The following is a 22,100-nucleotide window of genomic DNA, read 5'->3' on the forward strand; positions in this document are numbered from 1 at the left end:
TTCCTTCCTTCCTTCCTTCCTTCCTTCCTTCCTTCCTTCCTTCCTTCCTCCCTCCCTCCCTCCCTTCCTTCGTCTCTTCCTTCCTTCTTCCTTTCTTTCCTTTCCTTCTTTCTTAGCTAATATGTAAATATATTTTGCATGATTTCATCTGTGTAATTGATATTTTGCTTGTCTTTTCAGTGAGTGGAGGGGGGTGGGAGAGAGGGAGAGAACTAAACTCAAAATTTAAAAAGAAAAAATGTTAAAAATGAAAAATTAATTTGAAGAAAATAATAAACCAAATAAACACAAAAAAGAAGAGAAATTTCACTATGGTGGTAAAGCAAAAACTGTTGGTATGAATCAGTTCCCCAAACCTCAATTAACACTCTTCCTCACAAAAGGTGCCTAAGGGGAGCGGGCTCATCCTTGTAGGTAACATGTGGAAAAAAATTAACTCAGCTTTTGCCTTCTGGGGGTCATTTTCTTCCTTCGTTGAGTCCTTTTGAGATTCTCCTTAGTTGTAGCTCTCTCTGCCAGCATTCAAGGGTCAATACCCCTATGGAATCCTTATATTTCCTTTCCTTGATGTGTCAAAGAGCAAGTTAATTTATCTCTCTGTTCCAGATGAAGAAAGCTAACAGTTAGTCATTGCTATTACCCTTCAAAGTTTACAAGGCAGGAGTGGGGAGTAGATCGGGAGTAGAAAGAATTCAAACCTTTAACCCTGGCATAATTTTCTTGACTACCACTAGACTGGTCAGTTTCTGGAAATGCTCCTGCTAGAATATTGGAATTCCCCATTGACATAGGCATCTCTTGTATACTAGACACTGCCAGGAATTGGGTCTTCCCCCAAGATTTATATTCTACAAAATGTAACATGTCTCATATTTAAGTGGGCACATGCATATATGCACATGCTCATCAGTTTAACCTCAACACAGCTATTTAATTCATTTTTTTGTCAATTTCTCATTACATGAATCTGAAGCTTCTTGAATTTTGCTGTGAAAAATCCTGAAAGTCAATGAAAATTTTGATGGAAAGTATTGGACTTACTTAGAATGTATGAGAAAATTTTATTTGTGTTTACCAAATAAACATATAAATTGGATCATATTTCTTCCAAGTTCCCAGATGACATGCTGAGATGTTTCCATAGTTTGGCAAAGGAATGCCAATGTTTCAGAAACCTGGACCTGGGTCTGTGTGAAGTATATTATGCATGATTGTAACTGTGCCTTCTATACAAAGCCAAAATAACTGATCAAGTCACTGGGAAAAAAATGGGAAAACTCTTGGCCGGCTAGCTGAATTTTTCACTTTTCAATCAGTTCTTCTGGAACCATATAGCACAGCCTGTAGAATTACATTATTGTTTGGCATAGCTCAAAGTCAGCTCTCAGTGACATTTATATAGCACTTTGCAGCTTACAAAGCATTTTCCCATACATTATTTCATTTGATCCTTATAACCACCCATTTGCTGTATCTAGGCAAGGATTATTATCTCTCTCTCTCTCTCTGTATCTGTCTCTGTGTCTCTGTGTCTCCCTGTCTCTCTGTCTCTAGCTCTCTGTACCTCTCTGGAAGAAGAGTAAACAAGTTTCCTCCTAGGGCAGTAGGGCTCTCTTAGCCTCAGTTTCCTTACCTATAAAATGAGAATGATAATAGTATTTACCTCACACACTGTCATTGTCCAGGGCAAATGAAATGTTTCCAAAGTACTTTGCAAACCTTGAAGCACTATAAAAATATCAGTTATTATCATTATTATTATTATTCATTATTATTTATCATTATTTTTATTATCATTATTATTCAGAGTCTAGGAGAATGAGTCAACAAATGAAAAGAAAAGGTGAGTGCCGCCAAGCCACAAATACGAGCCAGAAAGAAGGAGCTTGCATTCTAATTGGAAGAGGGTGGTGATGCATTTTTGGAAAATGGCCACAAAATGACATGGTTGCCTAGTTCCAGGCAAAGTAAAGTGAAAAGTAAGAATCCAGAGTCCTATCAGAGGCTAGAGTTCCATGGCAGAGTCCAAGTTCTGCAGAAAGGGGATGAAGAAGATAGCCAGATTGTCCAAACTAGTATGTACAAAGCTGGGACTACAGTTTCAGCATTTTGGCTTTGGTCTAGTGTTCCTTCCTCTAAACTATTTTGCCTCCCTATGCAATGAGCCAGATCTAATATGGATGAATTAAACCACAACAAAATACATAATACCCAACTGTCATATAAACTCCAAACCTTAACTCTCTACAGTCTGGCTTCTGGCCTCATCATTCAACTGACATTGATCTCTCCAAAGTTACCAATAATCTCTTAATTGCAAAATCGAATAAACTTTTCTCAGTCTCCATCCTTCTTTACTCTCTACAGCCCCTGATACTACCACCTACTGCCTTCTCTTTGATACTCTCTTCTCTGTAGATTTCCATGACATTACCATACCCTGGATGAGCAATCCTTTCCTCTCTATTTTGCTGGATTTTCATCTAGGTCATACCAACTAACCATGGGTGTACTCAAAGGCTTCTTTTGGACTTTCTTCTCTTCTCCCTCTATACTATCACACTTGGTGATTTCATCGGTTCACATGGATTCACTTATGATCTCTGTGCTGATCATACTCATATCTGCTTAGTCAGTCCTAACCTCTCTGTTCACCCAGTCTTTCTTCTCCAACTTCCCATTAGACATTTTGACCTGGATGTCCCATAGTTATCTTAAACTCAACATGTACAAAGCCAAATTCACTATTTTCTCTCCTCCTCTCCAACCAATCATCCTATCTTCTGAACTTACCTATTCCTTTCAAGGGCAACATTATCCATCAGTCGCCCAGACTGAATACTTAGGTGTCATTATCTATTCTTCACTCTCTCGTTCTCTTCCCCTCTTCCCCCCATCTAATCTTTTGCTAGGTCCTATCAATTTTAGCTTCATAACCTCTCTCACAAATGGTTCCTTCTCTACTCTAATGTTGTCACCACCTTGATGCAGGACCTTGTCACCTCATGTCTGGACTATTTCAATAGTCTGCTGGTTGGTCTCCCTGCCTCAAGTTCCTATCCCACTCCCATTCATCCCCCACTCAGATGTTAGATTAATCTTCCTAAAGCACAGGTCTATGTCATTCTCTTAATAAACTTCAGTAGTTCCCAAATAACTCCAGAATCGAATATAAACTCTTCTGTTCTTCAGAACTTGGCACTCTCTTATCTTCTTGGTCTTATATTTTATTTCCTCTCCACCCTCACACGTATTCTGTGATCCAATGACACTGGTCTCCTTGCTGTTCCTTGCCCAAGACACTCCAAATCCCATCTCTGGGCATTTCAGTGGTTATTTCCCATGCTTGGAATTCTCTCTCCTCATCTCTACCCCCTGGCTTCCCTGAAATCTCAGCTCCTCATCTCTTCCCCCTGGCTTCCCTGAAATCTCAGCTAAAATTACACCTTCTTCTTAATCTGTCTTAATGCTAGTGATGCCCCTTTATTGGTTATTTTCCTGTATAGTTCATTTGTATGTATTTGTTTTCATGTTTTCTACCTAGACAATAAGCTCCTAGGACTATCTTTTGCCTTTCTTTGTAGCCTCATTGCTTAGTGCAGTAAGTACCTGGTACAAAGTCAGTACTTAATAAATGCTTGTTAATTACCAGATGTTTTATCAGTCATTAAGAAAAAGCAAAATGATTTTACAAAGGCCTATACAAGGCTGTATATCACTCCTCTTTTACATTTTTACCTTGTCCCTCAGTTTATCTTGTCCCTCAAGATCAGAGAAATGACCAAAAAGAGACTATCAAAAGAAGCCTGGAAATCCACAATTTGGAACAACAAAGCCCCCATAGTTACTCTTTTATATATAAATATTTAGAAAGGCAGGAAAAAATTCCCCAAATGGGTTTCAGAGTTTGGAGGTAAATTCAGATTACTGCTCATTGTATGGCTCTGTCACTTTGCAAAGAAAACAAATGACACTGGTTTCAGAATTTTAGATGCCCAAGCTTAAATAGTCACTGCTAGGAGAACTGGATGCACCTGCCCATAAACTTCACATCACACAGAGGTATGTTGGTGATGAAGCTAGAACTAGAACTAAGACTAGAATTTCATACAAGTCTTCCAGTCAAGACACACTGGTCCATAACTCAACTGAAATCAGAGACTTTTCCACCTTCCCCCAATGAGGATGACACAATCATGTTTATGTTTTTCATCCTTTCCCCCTCAAGATCGGCAGCCACACTGGCAATGAGGAAATGATTCATGCATCTCATGATGTATATACCTAATGGCCTCTGGAACAACAAAATGGATAAGGGCCCCCAACTTCTTGCCCATAAACAACAGGAATTTTAAAGCTATTAACAGGAGCTGTGTATTCAAGGACAGTTCATTTATCATCTGATGGCTAGCCATGGTGTCGGGCCTTGCAGTCAGGCCCTGAAAAATGGGCTTTGACTTCACCTACTGTAGCTGAACAGCTGCTCTTTCCCAGAGCTTTTAATCAGATTTCCTCAGCCCTACACACCACTCCATAGTGGAACTCACTTATAACTCTCTGCAAGCATGCCATGCAAATTCATTAGGTGACCCAAGGAAAATAAAGAGATTTCACTGCTGCAAGCCAAGAGGCAGCTTTTAATTTAAACCAGAATTATGACTGTGCATCAGCTTGGACCTTTGTTCTCAGGGAAGAAGTGTGGAGAGGGTGGGGGACATGGGGGTAACTTGAAATTACAGGCATTGCTGGAGGATATGCGATGGTTTTGTGCTCACCATCGTTTCAAAGAGGGTCAGGTTTTCATGGCATTACAGAAGGAACAGACCTTTGGAGAAGAACATTGTTATGATATAGTTCTCTTTGTACTTTTTGTACCTAGACCTGTGATTTAATAGATTAAGGGGAATCTATATGGAAACTCCCTCTACCAATGCAAATTGGCAAAACTCACCTGTAGCTCAAAGGAGTAATTTAGGGTGCTGGTAGGCTCAGTGACTTTCCACTCAAACCAAGGTATTCCTGACTCCACAGCTGATTTTTTTTTATCCATTAGCCATGCTATATTATCAGGATACATCTCATTGAGTGTTAGGAGTTTTGCCCATAGGTCAAGATCAGGTGCTCCATCTACACTTTGGTTGAACATGTGTAGGGATTATAACCTGAGCCAACTATCTTGAAAATGAATGATATGCAGAACAAAGATTGGGCGAGAGGAGATGGATAAATCAGCTAAAATCTATCACAATAGTAAGAAGAGAAAAATATAAACAAACAAATCTTGAAGTGAATTTTGATCTTATGCTAATGGGTTAGTGGGGCCATTTCTGAATACAAAGGAAAGTTTTGGAGAACAATTTCTTTTTCCACATATTTCCTTGTACCTTATCAAACTCTCATTTGATGAGATGGTCTTTATTCCATGGTAGAATTTTTAAGGCAATGGAGAAAATTGACCAGTGGGACAGAAAGTCTGATCTTGAAGTGCCACTATGTGGGAGAAGATAATAAAAGTAGAAAGATGTAGCTACAACTGAGTAGGAAAAGGAGAACTCCAGATACTGACCATCAAACCTAGCCCTTCCCTTCCCTAGCCCTTTGACTGAGTCACTAAAGTTATAGAAAGGCTAACTAACAGATAATGAAATTCTAGATAAGGGAAAATGCTTGGCCTTGAAAAAACATGTTTAGAGTTGTAAAGCAAGACTTTCTGCATCATTTTTTAATTGGGAGAGACTCAGAAGAGGATTTAGAGGAGGTATGAACTGAATCTGCCTCCTTGAACTAGATTGAAAAGGGCTGTGGAAATAACTAGACCTGTAACCTTGGGCAAGTTACTTAACTCCAATTGCCCTCCAAAAAAAAAGTCATAAAATTGTAGAATTTGGGGTAGCTAGGTGGCTCAGTGAATAGAGAACTGGCCCTGGAGTCAAGAGGACCTGAGTTCAAATCTGGCCTCAGACACTTGACACACTTACTTAGCTGCGTGACCTTGGGCAAGTTACTTAACTCCAATTGCTTTGCCTTCCCCCCTCAAAAAAAAAACTAAATAAATAACTTTTGGGGAGGCCAGGTAGCACAGCAAGTGAGAGAACCGGCTCTAGGGGATAACCTGGGGATCAATTCTGGGCTCAGATACTTAGCACCACACCCAGAAATAACTGGCTGTGTAACTTTGAGCAAGTTACTTAACCCCAATTGCTTAAAAAAAAAGAAAAGTTCTGTGGGCTAAGAAACAGGCAAATAAAGAATCCCCGCTAAACTATGGGTTTGTTTAAAGAAGTCAGAGACATTTTTTTACTTGACCATTTCCTAAATAACCTGTCTTCTTTTATCATTTCACGGCCTCCATTTTTGCTTACCATGATAACTCAACTAGTCTTTTTTTTTGCTTATTTTTTTAGGGGGAGGGCAATTGTGGTTAAGCGACTTGCCCAAGGTCACACAGATAGTTTTTGTGTTAAGTGTCTGAGGCCACATTTGAACTCAGGTCCTTCTGACTCCAGGGCCGGTGCTCTATTCACTGCACCACCTATCCGCCCCGATTCCTAGGAGTTTTCTTTTTGGTCAACTAGTCTTCCAGATTGTAGGGAGTTCAAAATAAGGAAATGTTTAAAACTGGGTTAGAAAAGGAAACAACATTGGGGTAGTGGAGGTGAATAAAGTCAAGCTAATGGGTAAGGAATTGATTTCCAGGATGATAACCTCATAGCTTCCTTCTGAAGGAAAGCCACCACCAACAAAACACCCCCAATCCATATAGGACACTGGCCTCTAGACAATCACCCAAATCAACTGAGCTCCTGCTTGGTTCAGAAAGATAACTTGTTAAATTATGAATGACTTTATAAACTTTAGAAAAGATATGAGAAATACGACACTTTATAGACAGCTTCAAGAAGTGACCTTCTTGTCACATTGTGCACTTACACTTGATTAGAAACAGGAGGTGGACTAATGATTCCTCAGGGGATAATTAATAATGATCCAAAGAACATAAGTCGGTATATGCATGTTCATATATATACATATGTATGTATGTATGCATACAGACACATATATAATTGTGTCACACATACATATGTAAACATGTAGAATATACATGTATATCACAAGATTACCAATAAAAATGTGCCCTTTGGTTTTAACAAAATAACAAAACTTGAAATAATTATAATTATGCAAATTTACCTAAATGATGGTACACTCAGTTTTATTGTTTTCAGTGAGTTTCAGATAGGAATAATCCTTGAAAAAATCACTATCCTGCTATTGCTTTTGAATTACATAGTGTTATATGGAGTATTACATAGACGGATTAAATAATTGCTTTTTGTTGTTTTATGTTCATTGTAAACATAATCAAGGCATTCCAGGAGCACAAAGGACCACAGGGTTGCTATGTACCTCATTCTGTTCCTACTTGACTTGGGGGTCCTTAAGCTAAGTATATTTTGAAAACTTTTCATTCCATGTACCTTGGAAATTATAAGCATATGATATGGCAGCATCTTAAAATGCCATTGTTAACATTTTTATGAATAAAGATAAATGTCTGAATGATTACAGGCAACCATTTGGTCTTTGATCATGTTGCAAATCCGTTCCAATGTATTGGTTGCCATCTCAAAGATATTTTGATATCTGCGCTTGAGGTATGGGCATCTCTGGGTATCCATCAGCCTCTCTCTGTTCATGATAGATATGGAACTTTTGACGTATAATTGTAGACACCAGGTTGTGTCTTGTCAGGTATTCAGTTCTGGTGGTAGTGACTTGCCATCATAAACTGTTGTTTCCCTAAAAAAAATCCACAAACTAATTTTAATTTAACTACTGTGTGTATGTATGTATATACACACACACATATATAAACTTTGTAATTATGGTATAAATAAAGCTATATGTACTTGTCATCTGCTCCATTGGAATATAAGTTCATTGCAACTAGGGATTGTTTTATTCTTTATACTTATATCCCAAGCACCCAACAGAGGGCTTGATATGCAGATGACTAATCAATCAATCAGTAAACATTTACTCAGCACCTCCTATGTCCCAGGCACTGTGCTAAATGTTAGGGATTAAAAAAAAAAAAGGCAGACGAGGAGCTTACAATCTAATGGGGGAGACAAAATGCAAACAAATATATACAAAACAAGCTATCTACAGGATAAACAGGAAATAATTAAAAGAGACGAAGCATTAGGAAAGGTTAATAAATACTTGTTGATTGGCTGACTGATTCAACATGACTCCTGGATTCATGCTCATAACCTTCAATCTGTTTCTTGTCTTGATGTACGTAAGAATTTTATGTATACTGAGTCTAAGCAATATTTTTATGTCAGTGGAGAAAGAATTCATGAGCTAAAGGAATGGTTTAATATATATTTTAGAGCTCTCTTGCTTGATGTCGTGCATATACATCAAATAATTAATAAATAATTTTCCATTTTGTAGTCTTTAATTTTGAAACCATACTTTTTTGTATTTAGAAGAGATGACAGATTTAACAATAGGCAGAATCAAAACCAGCCAGCTTGTTCTAAGTGAAAAATGTCACCTGTATATCAATTATTCTCAACATCATGTTGGTAATGTTTTAAACACAGAACAGTTTTCCATGAGGAAACTGAATACTCTACCATTCTCACTACATTTGAGTCTAATTTTGTGCAAGAATAGCATATGAATAAGCGAGGAATGTATAACAGATTTTAAGTCTTTGCAAAATAAGCCAAGGCAGTATAAACATTATAGTGTTTTCTGGCAGCTTGTTCAATAATTACCAAATTGATGATAAGTTGATCTTATGCCCTGGAATTTGGGGCCTATCCTTTTTCTCTTCAGCTAATAAATTATTTTGTTATAACTGGTACATTTTTCTTAGTAATTCAAGTTATTAATTATTTTCATAAAATACATAAACATGTAATTGATCTACATTTAGAGGAGTTACTGGTGTTTCTATCTTTTAGTAATAAATATGTGATGCCTTTTGTTAAAAAAGGTGGGAATTGGAGGGAGAAAGTAGGCTTATGTCCAAGAGAAAGCTGGTAAAGTCCTTTGCAGTAATTCACATACTGCTGTGAAGTATTTGAACCAATAATTATGGATCTTATCCAGGCCTGCCAGTTGCTAGTTTTGCAGAGTAATTAGAGTCTAAGAGACCTCCAATTAGAGTTTAAAAGATCTCCCTTGACATAACCATTCTGTCATTAATCATAAGAATTGTATGCAAGCTTTTTATTTCTCATTTAATCCACTTTACATTTCTATTGTATTGGACTCATTGCTACCATATTGATGACCAAGAATTTTCAAATTTTCCCATCCTGCTCTAAGTTTTTTTCCTCCTTTACCTCTCATTGCTTCACTTGTAATAAAGTCGTTGATGTTGAATTGCTTAGATTGTTTTTTGAGCTGCTTTGACTCCATGAATCACCTTAATCTTTTGATTCTTACTTTCAGTCACTGATTAAGGGAATCTAGAATTAATGATATGCTTTGGTTTTCTGGATTCCTTTCCATATGCTTCTTTTTTTATTGTCCTTAATGATACAAGATGACATTCAAGTTTTCTATGTTGTGTACCAGCTCTATATTAACATAATCTTTTGGTGCCTTCTCACAGTTCAATAATTCTCTCAAATTTGTTTTGGCCCAGAGTCAAAAGACTCATCTTCCTAAGTTCAAATCTGGCCTTAGACACTTACTAGCTGTGAGACCCTAGGCAAGTCATTTAACCCTGTTGGTCTCAGTTTCCTCAACTGTAAAATGAACTGGAGAACGAGCTGGCAAACAACTCCAGTACCTCTACCAAGAAAAACCCCAAATAGGGTCATATAGAGAAGGACATGACTGAAAAATTGCTGAACACACACACACACACACACACACACACACACACACACACACACACCCTTCCATATTAAAGTAATCATCAAAATGGTTCCAAGTAGGGCCATTCTGTGATCTTATGCTACTCTGTCTATTTAATAGATTATTAGCAACAACTTTAATAAACTAGTCAGGTCACTAACCAAATCAGTTGTACTCTATAGGGCAGCATTTACAAATTCCTACCAGATCTTCACATCAACCTTAGTAGTTTCAGGGAACATAAAATCTCTATTTCATACCATCCTGGTTGACATCACCTTACTTTTCCACCCTCCTACCATAATATTGACAGAGTTCAGCTTTTAAGTGGCTAGAGTTATTATCTTCATCATCCTCATCCTCATTTTTCTAACCTTTTTCAATGGTTTTCAGAGAGATATTGTCCTGTAACATGGTATTATTCATATTCCATTATTATTAATATTTTATATTCTGTGGACAATAGCACCAGTTGATAAAACAACTGCTCTTTTAGAATTGAGCAAATTTATTGGGGATATAAGTTTATCTTCTATAAACTCATTGAAAACTCCTTCAGGACATTTCCAAAACAGTAAAATCAGGAGAAATGTACCTTATTGTGTTTGCCCATGATTTTGCTTTATCCTACTAATCTTTATATTTGTAAAGATTTTTTTTTGTTCCATGCAGCCTAGACATAATGAACCTTTAGTATGGCAACATTTGTTAAAAATATTATCCTTAATTTTTTTAGACTGATGTTATTTTGAGTTTATTGTGAGCAAGAATTTGTCTGTGTTAATATTTTGGTTCTTGTTTTTTATTGTTGTAGAAATTTAAAGAATATTTTAAGTACTACATTTGTAGTATGTATATTTGTCATATCTTAGTTTATGAAGAACATCAAGCTTCTGATTTATAATTCTAACTACTTCATTATAACTTCTTTAGTATTTGGTAGATAATAAAATTTTGCAAACCACAGGGTTATATGACATGGTTTCTACCACTCAAATAGCCTGACTTGATCATTAAGTCTGAGTCATTTAATAACCCTTTGGTAATTTCTGACAATTAACTAACTGATTTGGATAATAAATTAACTGATTCAAGGTGACAGCTGACTCAGATTTGTAATTAGGTGCATCTCTGTTTTTATTATTATTATCTCATTCTTCTCTTCTTTTTTGAGAGAATTCAAATAGAAATGGATCTGGGACCAGTCACTAGCCTAGTGATGATTTTATAGTTTTATTTTTTATTTAATTTTGTTTTTGTGAACCATTATACATGGTTAGATGAAATAACTGGTTTTTTTTGTAACTGAATAAAAGTATTTGGATATAAGCTCATCTTTTGTGGATTATGAGCTCTTCCATTACATTGTGAGATACTTGAGGGCAGGGAATATATTTTTCTCCTTTTTGTATCCCCAGTGCATAGCACTGTGCCTGACACACAGTACTTGCTTTAAAAAATATTGATTAACTGACTGATTCAATGAAAGATTTAATGTTGGAGTATTATTTTATTGTTATTATTGATAATAAAGATACAAAGCATAAAACTATCAAGGAGAAAGCTGTAGTTGAATGTGTTAAGAGACCTACTGGCATCCTGAAGTCAAAGCTGAATGAGAGCACATTAAAAACAGTAGACTTCCATTTAATACCAAACTTTATGAACACTATCAAGAACTCTAAAATAGACCAAAATAGGTTTAGAAAGTATCTTTAAAGAAAAAGTATATCAGCAAAACACAGTAATAGCCTTAAGGAACTACTTTAAAACAGCTAGAGTAAGATTAACATTTTCTTGCTAAAAAGAAAGCAGAGAATTAGTATCTATCCTTAGAGTGCTATATAAGAGAGCCAGAAAACTTACAGAAATACTTTTAGAACAGGCGAACTCAATTTCACGAAACAATAGCAATGTCTATAAACAGCTACATCAATGGTTTTATCCAATGCAACCAAATGCAGTTATCTTCAGAAGAAGCATATGGAATGGCTAAAATCCAAGAGTAGAATCAAAAAGCCATCCATGAGTTACCTCCACATGAACTCACTTAACACTATATTTAAACAATAGTGAAAAATTTCCTGAGTCATGCAAATTTATTTAGCAAAATAGAAGTGTTTATAATGACGATTCCAGATCAGGCCATGACCAACAAATTTAAAAAGTTTATCTTGAGGAAGCCAAGACTTATAGATCAATGAAGATTATACAAGAAAATGGAAGACATTTTGTTTAGCATCACTGTAGGCTGTGAAAAATTTGCCCATCTGCTAGATACCTAGCAACAGGTGGCTAAATTATAATTCAGCAATTTTCTGATGTCCATGGAATGAAGAATTATAAATCCCTGTACCAGTAATATAGATCTAAAATATCCTTGAGAATTCAATACAGTAGACCTGGAACAGTTTGTCTGTACTTAAGAGGGATCCAAAAAAGGAGTAAGAATAACATTTTTAAGATCTCTTGCCATGTCAAATATTCACAGATTAGAATCATCTAAGAAGTGGATTTAAGTACATAGCATCCCTGTTGTCCTATATGAAATGAAGCTTTCCTGAAGATGTACTCAGTGAGCCTAAAGAGGATAAAGCTTATGAGCTAATACTTTTATTCCAATACAAAGAGCAATTATTTTCTCTACCTTTACAACAATCAACAGAATACTAAATGAAAAACAATAATAACATAAAATATAAAATAATCACAGCAATATGTCAACTTGTCCCAGCACCATTTCTATCTTAACTCCATCAAAAGAGAGGAAATGAATAGCAATAGTATTACAGTGGCAATAGCCTACATCTGCATACTGAACATACAGTTTTTAATTTGTTTTCACAACAACCCTTTGAGGTGGGTAGCATAAAGGTTATTATTCTCATTTTGCAAATGTGGAGATAGAGGCTCATGGAATTTTAAAGACCCAGTCAAAGATCACACTAATAACATAAGGGAGTCAGAACTCAGAATCAGGTTTTTTGACTCCAAGACTAGTGATTCTACTAGCAAGATCCTACTTTCAGTAACATCTATGCCCTCGTTTGTCTGTTCATTTACTCATCCAACACATAATTATTGTTTATACAATTTAAAGATTTTAGCAGATTTAAAGAAGTATATAACACATGCTTCCTGACCTTAGGCAACTTAAAATCTAGGGGAGAGTGCAGTCAAACTGCCAAAAATGATTATTTCTTTCATGACTACATGATTCTGCTTTCCGCTCCACTTCAGTGCACTACATGGAGGTTAAATGACCTCTTGAGATTCTTTTTAACCTTATGATTCCATAGGTCTGTCTTATTTGGCTCCTGTACTGAATTTTCCTTAAGGCATGTGGGTCCTTAGAAATGTTTGCTTTCAAGAAGCTATTTTCTCTGAGAATCAAGCAGTTATCAATACAACACTTTAAAGGATATTTTGTAGTAACAACTTCTAGGCAGCTGTACAATATTTTTATCTAAAGAGATAAAACTGAAGATCTATTTGCCTTTTTCCCAAAAGTATTTACACTGAATTTCCTTTTAAGTTTTTGCCTAACAGGAAATAAGTACAGCTACTGTAAGTTTATTGTTATTCAAGAGCCAGCTGTTTAATGAGAGTCCTCTTTTGTCCCTATAGAAATCTGGAGGCATTTACATACAGTACTGTGAAATTCTTCCTTCTCCTGACAAATGGAAGTTTGTTTCAGTGTTGCATACACCAACATTTTCAGATAAAGTGGCAAAGAATGCACCATACTCTTGCTGAACAAGAAAGCAAGGTTGCAATAATGGATAATTATGAAAATGTAGGGAACTGAATCTCACAGCGATATAGCAGACAATCTTCCAACAGGGCTTTGTCACAATTGACTAATTAACTAAAAGGAAGGTTTGGGGCTTTATCTTATCTGTTCTCAGGTATGTAATTTGGGAATTCATTCCAAAACATTTCATTGTGTTGTGAGGGTGGATCCTTTTCCATAAGGGGAGGTCTATATAAATCCATCCTTCTCTAGGCCATTTAAAGTCAACTTTCAAAAAAGGCTTATTAAATGTTGACTGCATACAAAGTACTATGTTGGTAAAGACAATTGTTACAGGAACAAATTCTATCTTCATGGATTTATGAAAATCAATAAAAATCTGTGTAGATGAAATACAATGCTAACTTAGATTTCTGTATTTATTTATTTGCTCCAGATTATAAAAAACATGGTTCTACAGATCTTACTGCTTCTTTTTCTCCTTCCGTGTGACCAAATAAATAACCTTTGCACGTGTGAATCAACTATGCATTTAATGCTTATATTTTTATTCCCCAAATATACCAATATACAAAAAAACATGCTTTTGGTGTAGCACTACCTAAATCCCTGAAATCAAAAAGAGTAAGTGTGGGTAATGTATGGTCCATGCCTAAGCATGCTTAAATAGAATTATTCAGCATGCCAAGCTGAGCACACAGATCAAAAGATGTTATCAAGTTATCTTTACTTAGCCCCAGACAGGAAAGATTCCATGGGAATTTTAAAGTAAAGGAAGCCTCCTGTTTACAAATGGGTTGTGTTAACGTTCATTAAAGTCAGATGTTTGAAACCTGGAACACATTATTTTTTTCCTAAGAAACAATGTTTAAATAATATATGAACTTATGGGCCAGCCTGCAAATATCTATTTAATATATAATAGAATTGGACCATTGTCTGCAATGAAAAATAGCAGAAAAAAGACTATTGTAATATTAGTAATTAACAAAACAAATACAATTCAGCAAAAAATAAATTGTTTTCTTTTTCCTGAATATCATGAAAAAGAAAAATAGGATTAATTACATGAAAGAAACTTCTGAAAAGATTCTGAATAGAATTTATGGGCACTTTCAAGGGCTTTAAAGGTTGATGGTATAGTTTTTAAATATTTGATTACATTTCAAAACTTGGGATCCTATATTAAAATCTGGAAGGGACCTTAGAGGTCATCTAGTACAGTCCCTCACTTTATAAATGGGGTCTAGAGAGGTGATATCACTTGCTGAGGTCACAAAAGAATTATGCATCAGAGCAAAGATTTGAACCCTGGTTGTCTGACTCCAAATATAGCCCTCTTTCCCCCATCCCATATGCACTATTGATGGATTTCTTTACCCTAAATATGTTTATTGTGCTGAGACATTATAATTAGGATCATTTTGAGGGTCATAAATAGAGCCAAGAGTAGGAAAGATCTTACTTTGATAAAAGGGCAATTCAGACTAGAAAGGAATTAAAGGGGACTTCTTTACATATATCTGATTACCTGTGGTAGTTATGAATTATGAAAAATTAAAGGAAAAGAACTTCATCATGAGTAGTCTAGTGGTGCACAGACAGACAGACTCAGTGTCAGACATAGCTGAGTTCAATCTTGCTTCAGGTACTTACTAGCTCTGTGACCCTGGGCAAATCTCTTAACCTCTTGGTGCCTCCATTTCTCATTAACAAAATGTAAAGGTTGGACCCAATAGCTTCTAAGCACCCTTCTAGTACTAAATTTACATTCCTATGATACTGGGACCTTTGATAGAGAAGAAATGAAGTGGTGAGAGGGTCTGAAAGTTCTCTGTTCCCACCAGCACATAGCCCCACTGGGCTAGGAGAGCTTTGTTGTCTAGGATGAGACAAAGTAGATTGAGAGGAATTGTTTCAGGATGGGTGAAGAGAGAGGTAGGCAAAGGTTCATTGCATCAATGAAGATTTGAAGGTCAAGTGTTCATAATTTAGGAAATGTCTACATTATAAATTCTTATCTGGCTAGGGTTATCCCAACATTGTATAGCCTCTGAACTGTAGGTGATTATCAACACGCAAGAAAAACAGTCTTTTCAAGTACATCAGCAAATTTGCCATGTCAGGAAATGAGACATTTTTTTCCTATGTTCTGATTTTATGATTGAAAAATATGTGCAGAGAAGAGGAAGAGGGAGAGAGAGCAAGGTTACATTGTGGTTAACTAAGGGAAAAGTTATGAAGAAGCTTTAAAAATGACACCAGGGTTTATGGTTGTTGGCACCCATATTTTTTCTTAGACTTCCATCTTCATGATGGCAAACCATTGTGATTGGTGTACATGATAGAAGAGAAATGCCAATCACTCACTGATTTGGTGTCTTCCTACATTTTCTCAAGGTCATTTGCAGTTCAGTGGTACTATTTCACTTAACCTTTAAAGAAAAATATATAATATGCCAGTTCAGAGAGTGAAAATGAGAAATTCAGCATATTTTTACTCCCATGCCCATATGAGTAAAAGTCATTCTCAGACAGTTGTTTCTGATATTCTCATTATTTTTTCTTGAATTTTGTATTGAAAATATTAACACTTGAGCTTTTGTGACTTAGACTTTATATTATCAGCTTTTTCTCACTGACATTTGCCTTTGGTGCCAAGAATAAAGAATTCTTATGGCTCGATGATCAAGTGTCATGAGATTTGATAAACAGACTTGGAAAATGTTCACATTGGGGCCTCATCTATATCAGAATCCATTGGGCAGGAAGAAGATTGTACTTTATGATCATACTGTCTTTCACCAGTGAGTACTGACTTTTAAATACCCTTTGGTACATCACAACACATCTCAAATAGATTGAAAGTAATTAACATCCTGAATATAGTAGTCTGGCCACATTTAATTATCAGATGGCTACTTTCCCTTGGGATATTTGACAGCTGGCTGAAATGTTGGCGCTCATTTAAAGCCAAAGAGAAGACCTTTGACTTGAGGAAAGGTCACCAAATTGCCATTTGTTAAATATAAGTGCTAAATATCTAGATTAAAGAGGGAGAAGCTGGAAGGATAGCAGACTAATTGGCATCTAAAAGTTTTCAAGAAAAATAAAATTGAGTCTGGGGATGATGGGGAAATTATGTTAGGGAGGAGAAGATCCTCAGTCAATGTTACCTATAATGAGATGGATTTACATATACCCACAATGCCCTACCTTCAGGAAGAATGAAAAATGAAACTCTCCTGATCCTTAAGTACAGGCTCAGATTTGTCAAACTTACCACATATAGGAAAGCTTTTACTAACTAGAGAAAATAGATGGGAGGAAATCAAGAAAACACACCCTTCGAGATGTTATTCTCTTAAAAAATGTTGGAATGGGACACAAACCTTGTAAATCTGATATAGTAGTACTGGAAATTAAATGTTTAACCAACTATGTCTATTACTGGTGCTTTTTCTCTTTAAATATCACCTTAATATAAGAAATTACTTGTATTTTTGTGATAAATAAGAAATAGAAAAGCAACATAGTACAGTGGGTAGAGGGTCAGTTTGAGGGTCAGGAAAATCTGAGTTCAAGTTTTGCCTCTGAGGCATATTAATCTTCTTACCATGGTCACTCAATCTCTCAGTGCCCCCAGGAAATGCATGAAAACCATAAAGTACAGATGTGTCTAAAACTGTGAAATATTCCTACCCTAGGAGTTCTTCCTCCTACCCCTTTTCCTAGCAGAAATAAAAATCATAGTTTTAGTCTACCACTACCAAAAATATCAACTATATATGTGTGTGTATGTTTGTGTGTGTGTGTATATATGTATAAAAAACATATGGAATTGTTTCACAATGGATTCACTATTTTTATTTTTGTTCAAAGGAACCCAGGTGTTTGTACTTACTATGTGAGAACTATGGCCACGGCATCATTCAACACACTTTCTCCAAAAAGGAGTGTGTACAGGTCAGTATCAACATGCAGTTCATGGAAAATAGCCAGTACCGTCACTAGAAAAAAATCAAACACATATACACACAGAGTGAGTCACAGAAACACAAGGGTGCCATTCCCATAATTTTTTTTTATTACCTACTACCACCCTCCCCAAGCATTTATTTCCCATTTTCATACCTATGCATTGGTTGCCCCATATCCCTAGCTAAAATACTCTCACTCCTCAACTCCACCTTTTAGTTTTTCTGGTTTCCTTCAAAACTCAGCTTTTAGAATCCCATGTTCCCCTCCAAATTCTAGTCAAGCATCATGTGAAAACATTTTTTGCTTCTCTCCCCCAGCTGCTTGTTCATTCCCTACCCCGTACATTTTGTATAAAATTATTTATGTCCAAGGTTTCTCCCCCAAGAGAATTTCATTTCCTCTCTCTCAACACCATTTCTTTTCTTTTTCTTTACCTTTTTTCTTTTTCTTTTTTTTCAGTCTTTGCATTCCTAGTACCTAGCTAAGTGTCAGGTATATAGTAGGAATTTAATAAATATTTGTTGTTTGATTAATTAAATAATAATGCTGCTATGTTATAGTGTTTTGTAGAAAAGATAAAGGAGATTCAAATAACCTTTATTGGTAAAAACCTGTAAAATGGAGGTAACGTTGGTTTGTTGTCCTTTGTACTTGAAGAGGACCAAAATGACATTACTATTTCACGCTGAGATTTTTCAAATGTATTGTTTGATATTGTAGTTATATTAGGACTTTCAATATGGAGTAACTTAGGTTGTGGGCCTAATGCTCATAAAACATACAAGCCATAACAGACAGGTACTTTTCTTCTGCTCTGACTCGTTCTAATTCTGTGTCAAGCAATTAAAGATAACAGCTTCTGATAAGACTCCAGCTTGCGACTCACTCTTTTCCCGCTGTCTCAGATAGACAACTCAGACCCTCACCCAATTTCTGGTCTTGATAAGGAAACTCTCCTACCAGAGTCTGGTATTGATAAGTGACCCTGGGAATCTCCCCAACACATCTGGTTTCTGATTAGGAATTCTATTCCTACATTTGGTATTGATTACTTGTCCTCAACCCAGCCCATTTGGGAGGTATAAAATTTCCCTCTCTGATCCCTACTCTGAGGCTGTATTTATCTGAGATCTCCGTCATGGTATATGTCCCCTGCCCCTTCAAGCTGGATGAGTTTCTTTGCATCTATGGGGCTACACTTCTTTCTGTCTATATTGTCATATAGTGTGGTGTGGGATGTGTATGTGTGTATGCTTTTTTTCTCCCTCCTTGCTATGCTGCATAATAATAAAACTTATGTTTGTTTTAGCTTCCCAAGTACCATTTTCCAGTAAATCCTTAAATCCAGGTCTTTGCTTTTAACATGAGCTGTGAGGCCAAATAAAGCAGTCAGGACACAGGTGGTTATTTAATTCTATTCTGACTCCATTCATTCATTGATACAGTAAATACTAGTATCTTACCTCACTTCATAGAATCCCAGGCTTAGAACTGACAGGGGCCTCAGATCTGGACATGTCAAACATGCTGCCCACAACCAGAACCAGATTAAAATGTAATTGGAAAATATTTAACAAAACAAATAAAAATGCAACTGGACATAGATAATGTTAATATGTGATTTTCTAAGTCAATATGGGACTTGCAGGGATCCTTATCTGTGGTCTAATGAACTCTCTTTCTACTTGAGTTTGCTACCACTGATTTAAACCAACCCCTTCGTCTGTAGAGTAGAGTCCATTGCCTCTCACTCATAAAAGTCTTTAGCCAACAATCATTTACTAAGTACTTTAATGTGCCAGGGACTGTGCTTAATGTCGGAAGCACAAATAAAGGTCCCTGTCCTCAAGGAGCTCAAATTCTAATAAGGTAAACAATGTTACTATTATTAATGACAATAACAGTAAGAATAATTAATAATCTATTGCTACCCAAGCTTTTCTTTTCATACCTTTCTAGAATTAAACCAATTCGTTTTACAGAGCACTAGTCTTCATATAAACAATTGGCAAATATGTACATAGAAAATAGATAGTGTAAATGGGGTCTGGAGGGAAGGCACTGGGGTTTGGGGTATGTGATAGGATTGGAAAGGCCATTCGCAGGTGGAATTTGAGCCAAGTCTTATAGGAAACATGGGAAACCTAGTGGTGGAGGTGAGAAGGGAGAATATTCGAAGTATGTGGGACAGTCAGTAAAACAAAGGCTGGAGTCAGGAGATGGAGTGTTGTGTGCCAGAATTGGCAAGAAGGTCAGTACTGTTTCATTGTAGATTATGTGGAGAGCAGTAAAGTGCACAAAACTGAGGAAAGTAGGGAGGGCCCAGCTGTAAAGGACTTTAAAGACCAGAGGATTTTTATAATTGAAACTAGAAGTGATAGGGAGCCACTGGTGTTTGTGGAATGGGGAAGGAAGGGGTGACATGGTTAGACGGGCTTTATTGGCTGAGTGGATGAAGGTCTGGGCATGTGGAGTAAGTTCAGTCCAGGAGACCAGTGAGAAGGCTATTTCAATAGCCCAAGTGTAAGCTGCTGAGGACCTGCAGCACAGTTGTAGTTGTGTGGGTAGAGAGAAGGGGAGATGTTGTGAAGGCAGAAATGATAAGACTCGGCATCAGATTGTGAGCACAGGATAAGTACAAGTGAGGAATCAAAGTGAATACCGGAGTTGTGAGCCTGGGCAATGGGGAAAGATGTTAATGGCTTTAAAATTAATAAGGAGATTGAAAAGAGTAGAGCGTTTTGGAGGAAAGATAATGAGTTTTGCTTTGGACATGTTCAGTTGGAGATATTTATGGGATATCCAATTCAAGATATTTAATAGGCAGTTGGTAATGGGAGACATGAGGTCATGAGAGAGATTAGGACTGGACAAATAGTTCTGAGAATCATCTGCGTAGAAATGATCATTGAACTCATGGGAGATAATGAGATGACTAAATTAGGTAGTGTAGACAAGAAGGCTCAGAATGGAGCCTGAGTGGGAGGAAGATCCGGCAAGGAGACTGAGGAATGGTCAGATTGGTGAGAAGAGGACCACTGAACAGCTAGCACTTTATATAGTTCTTTAAAGTTTACAAAGCACTTTATGTTTACACAACAACCCTCTGAGGTAGGTGCGAGGTAGACAGATTTTACAGATGAATAAACTGAGACACAGGGAAGTTAAATGACTTGCCTGGGGTTGCATTGCTAGAGAATGTCTTTGGTAGAATGTGAACTCAGATTTTCTTGACTCCAAGTCTTGCTCTCTATTGTATCATCTTTCCCTCCATAATGGTACTTTTCCATTTGTCTAGAATATATGCAAATCTCCTCACGTTCTTAAACTAGCCTCTAAAGTGCTCATTGATGGGATCATAGATTTAGAACCAGAGAGCTCATTTGAACTTTGTATCTCCCTCAGTCCCAAGAACAATGTTCTGTACACAGTCAATGCTTAACCTATGGCTACTGAATGATTAGATCTTTGCCTGTAGCCTCTGCCCTTCCTGAACCCTGATCCATCCTTTCATTAACTACAGGCACTTGTCCTGTTCACATTGGTCTTCTGTCTTGGACTGCCAGTGATATCTGGGCACTAGCCAAGGTCAACAAATAAGCATGGAGACCAACTGAGATGTCATTTCTTTGATCTACTTTGCCACTCTACCCCCAATTTGTCCTTATACCTTAGGTCAGGATTCTTGTTGAGTGACTCAGCTGGGATGGCTTAGTAGATCTTCCCTCCACCTAGTGACTGATTCCTGTTATGTCCCATTACTTACAAATGGTAGGGCATGTGAGTGGGTGGAAGGTGGGCGTGGGGGGAGGGCAGTCATCTGGAAAACTGTCAGAGCAGCTAAATAGCTCTTGGAGGTTAGACTTGTCACATTCCTCATATCTCACTTTTTTTTAAACCACTCACAATTGTTGTACAACCCAGAACAAATCACTTAGCCTGACTCAGTCTCAATTTCCTTATCTGTGAAGTGAGGATGGTAATAGCACCTGCTTCACAGAGAGGTTGTTAGGTTCAAATGAGATCACACACATAAAGTTTGAAAGTCTTAAAGCACTATATCAATTCTTACTACTGCTACTACTACTACTACTACTACTACTATTACTACTACTACTACTATTACTACTACTACTAATACTACCACAACCACCACCACCACCTCTATTACTACTACTACCATAATTACTACTACTACAATTACTACTATAAAAATTACTACTTTTGTTACTACAACTGCTACTATTGTTATTACTAGTACTATTACTTCTACTACTACTACTTCTACTATAATTATTACTATTGCTACTATTATTATTAATGAACCAACTAGTTGTTCCTTACCCCTCCCCCAACTCTTCCTTTCTTGATTTAACCCAATACACACTAGGGAATGCAAGTTCTCATACAAATCTAATAAGATTAGGCGCATGCACACACACACACACACACACACACACACACACACACACACACACAC

The 22,100-nt window shown here is 36.7% G+C and overlaps 1 protein-coding gene across 2 annotated transcripts in view; it reads right to left on the reverse strand.

The window, feature by feature from the left end:
- SLC9A9 (solute carrier family 9 member A9) overlaps positions 1-22,100 on the reverse strand; it is a 741,333-nt gene that overhangs the window by 474,716 nt on the left and 244,517 nt on the right. For both annotated transcript variants that reach the window (XM_069104699.1, XM_069104698.1), the window contains exon 6: positions 17,544-17,649. In XM_069104699.1, coding sequence (XP_068960800.1) covers positions 17,544-17,649 — 106 coding nt within the window. The remainder of the gene's footprint in view (positions 1-17,543; positions 17,650-22,100) is intronic.

Source organism: Petaurus breviceps, unplaced genomic scaffold, assembly GCF_028583685.1.
Source record: "Petaurus breviceps papuanus isolate PSGF00001 unplaced genomic scaffold, PetGlider_PUasm1.0 688, whole genome shotgun sequence".
Classification (NCBI taxonomy): domain Eukaryota; kingdom Metazoa; phylum Chordata; class Mammalia; order Diprotodontia; family Petauridae; genus Petaurus; species Petaurus breviceps.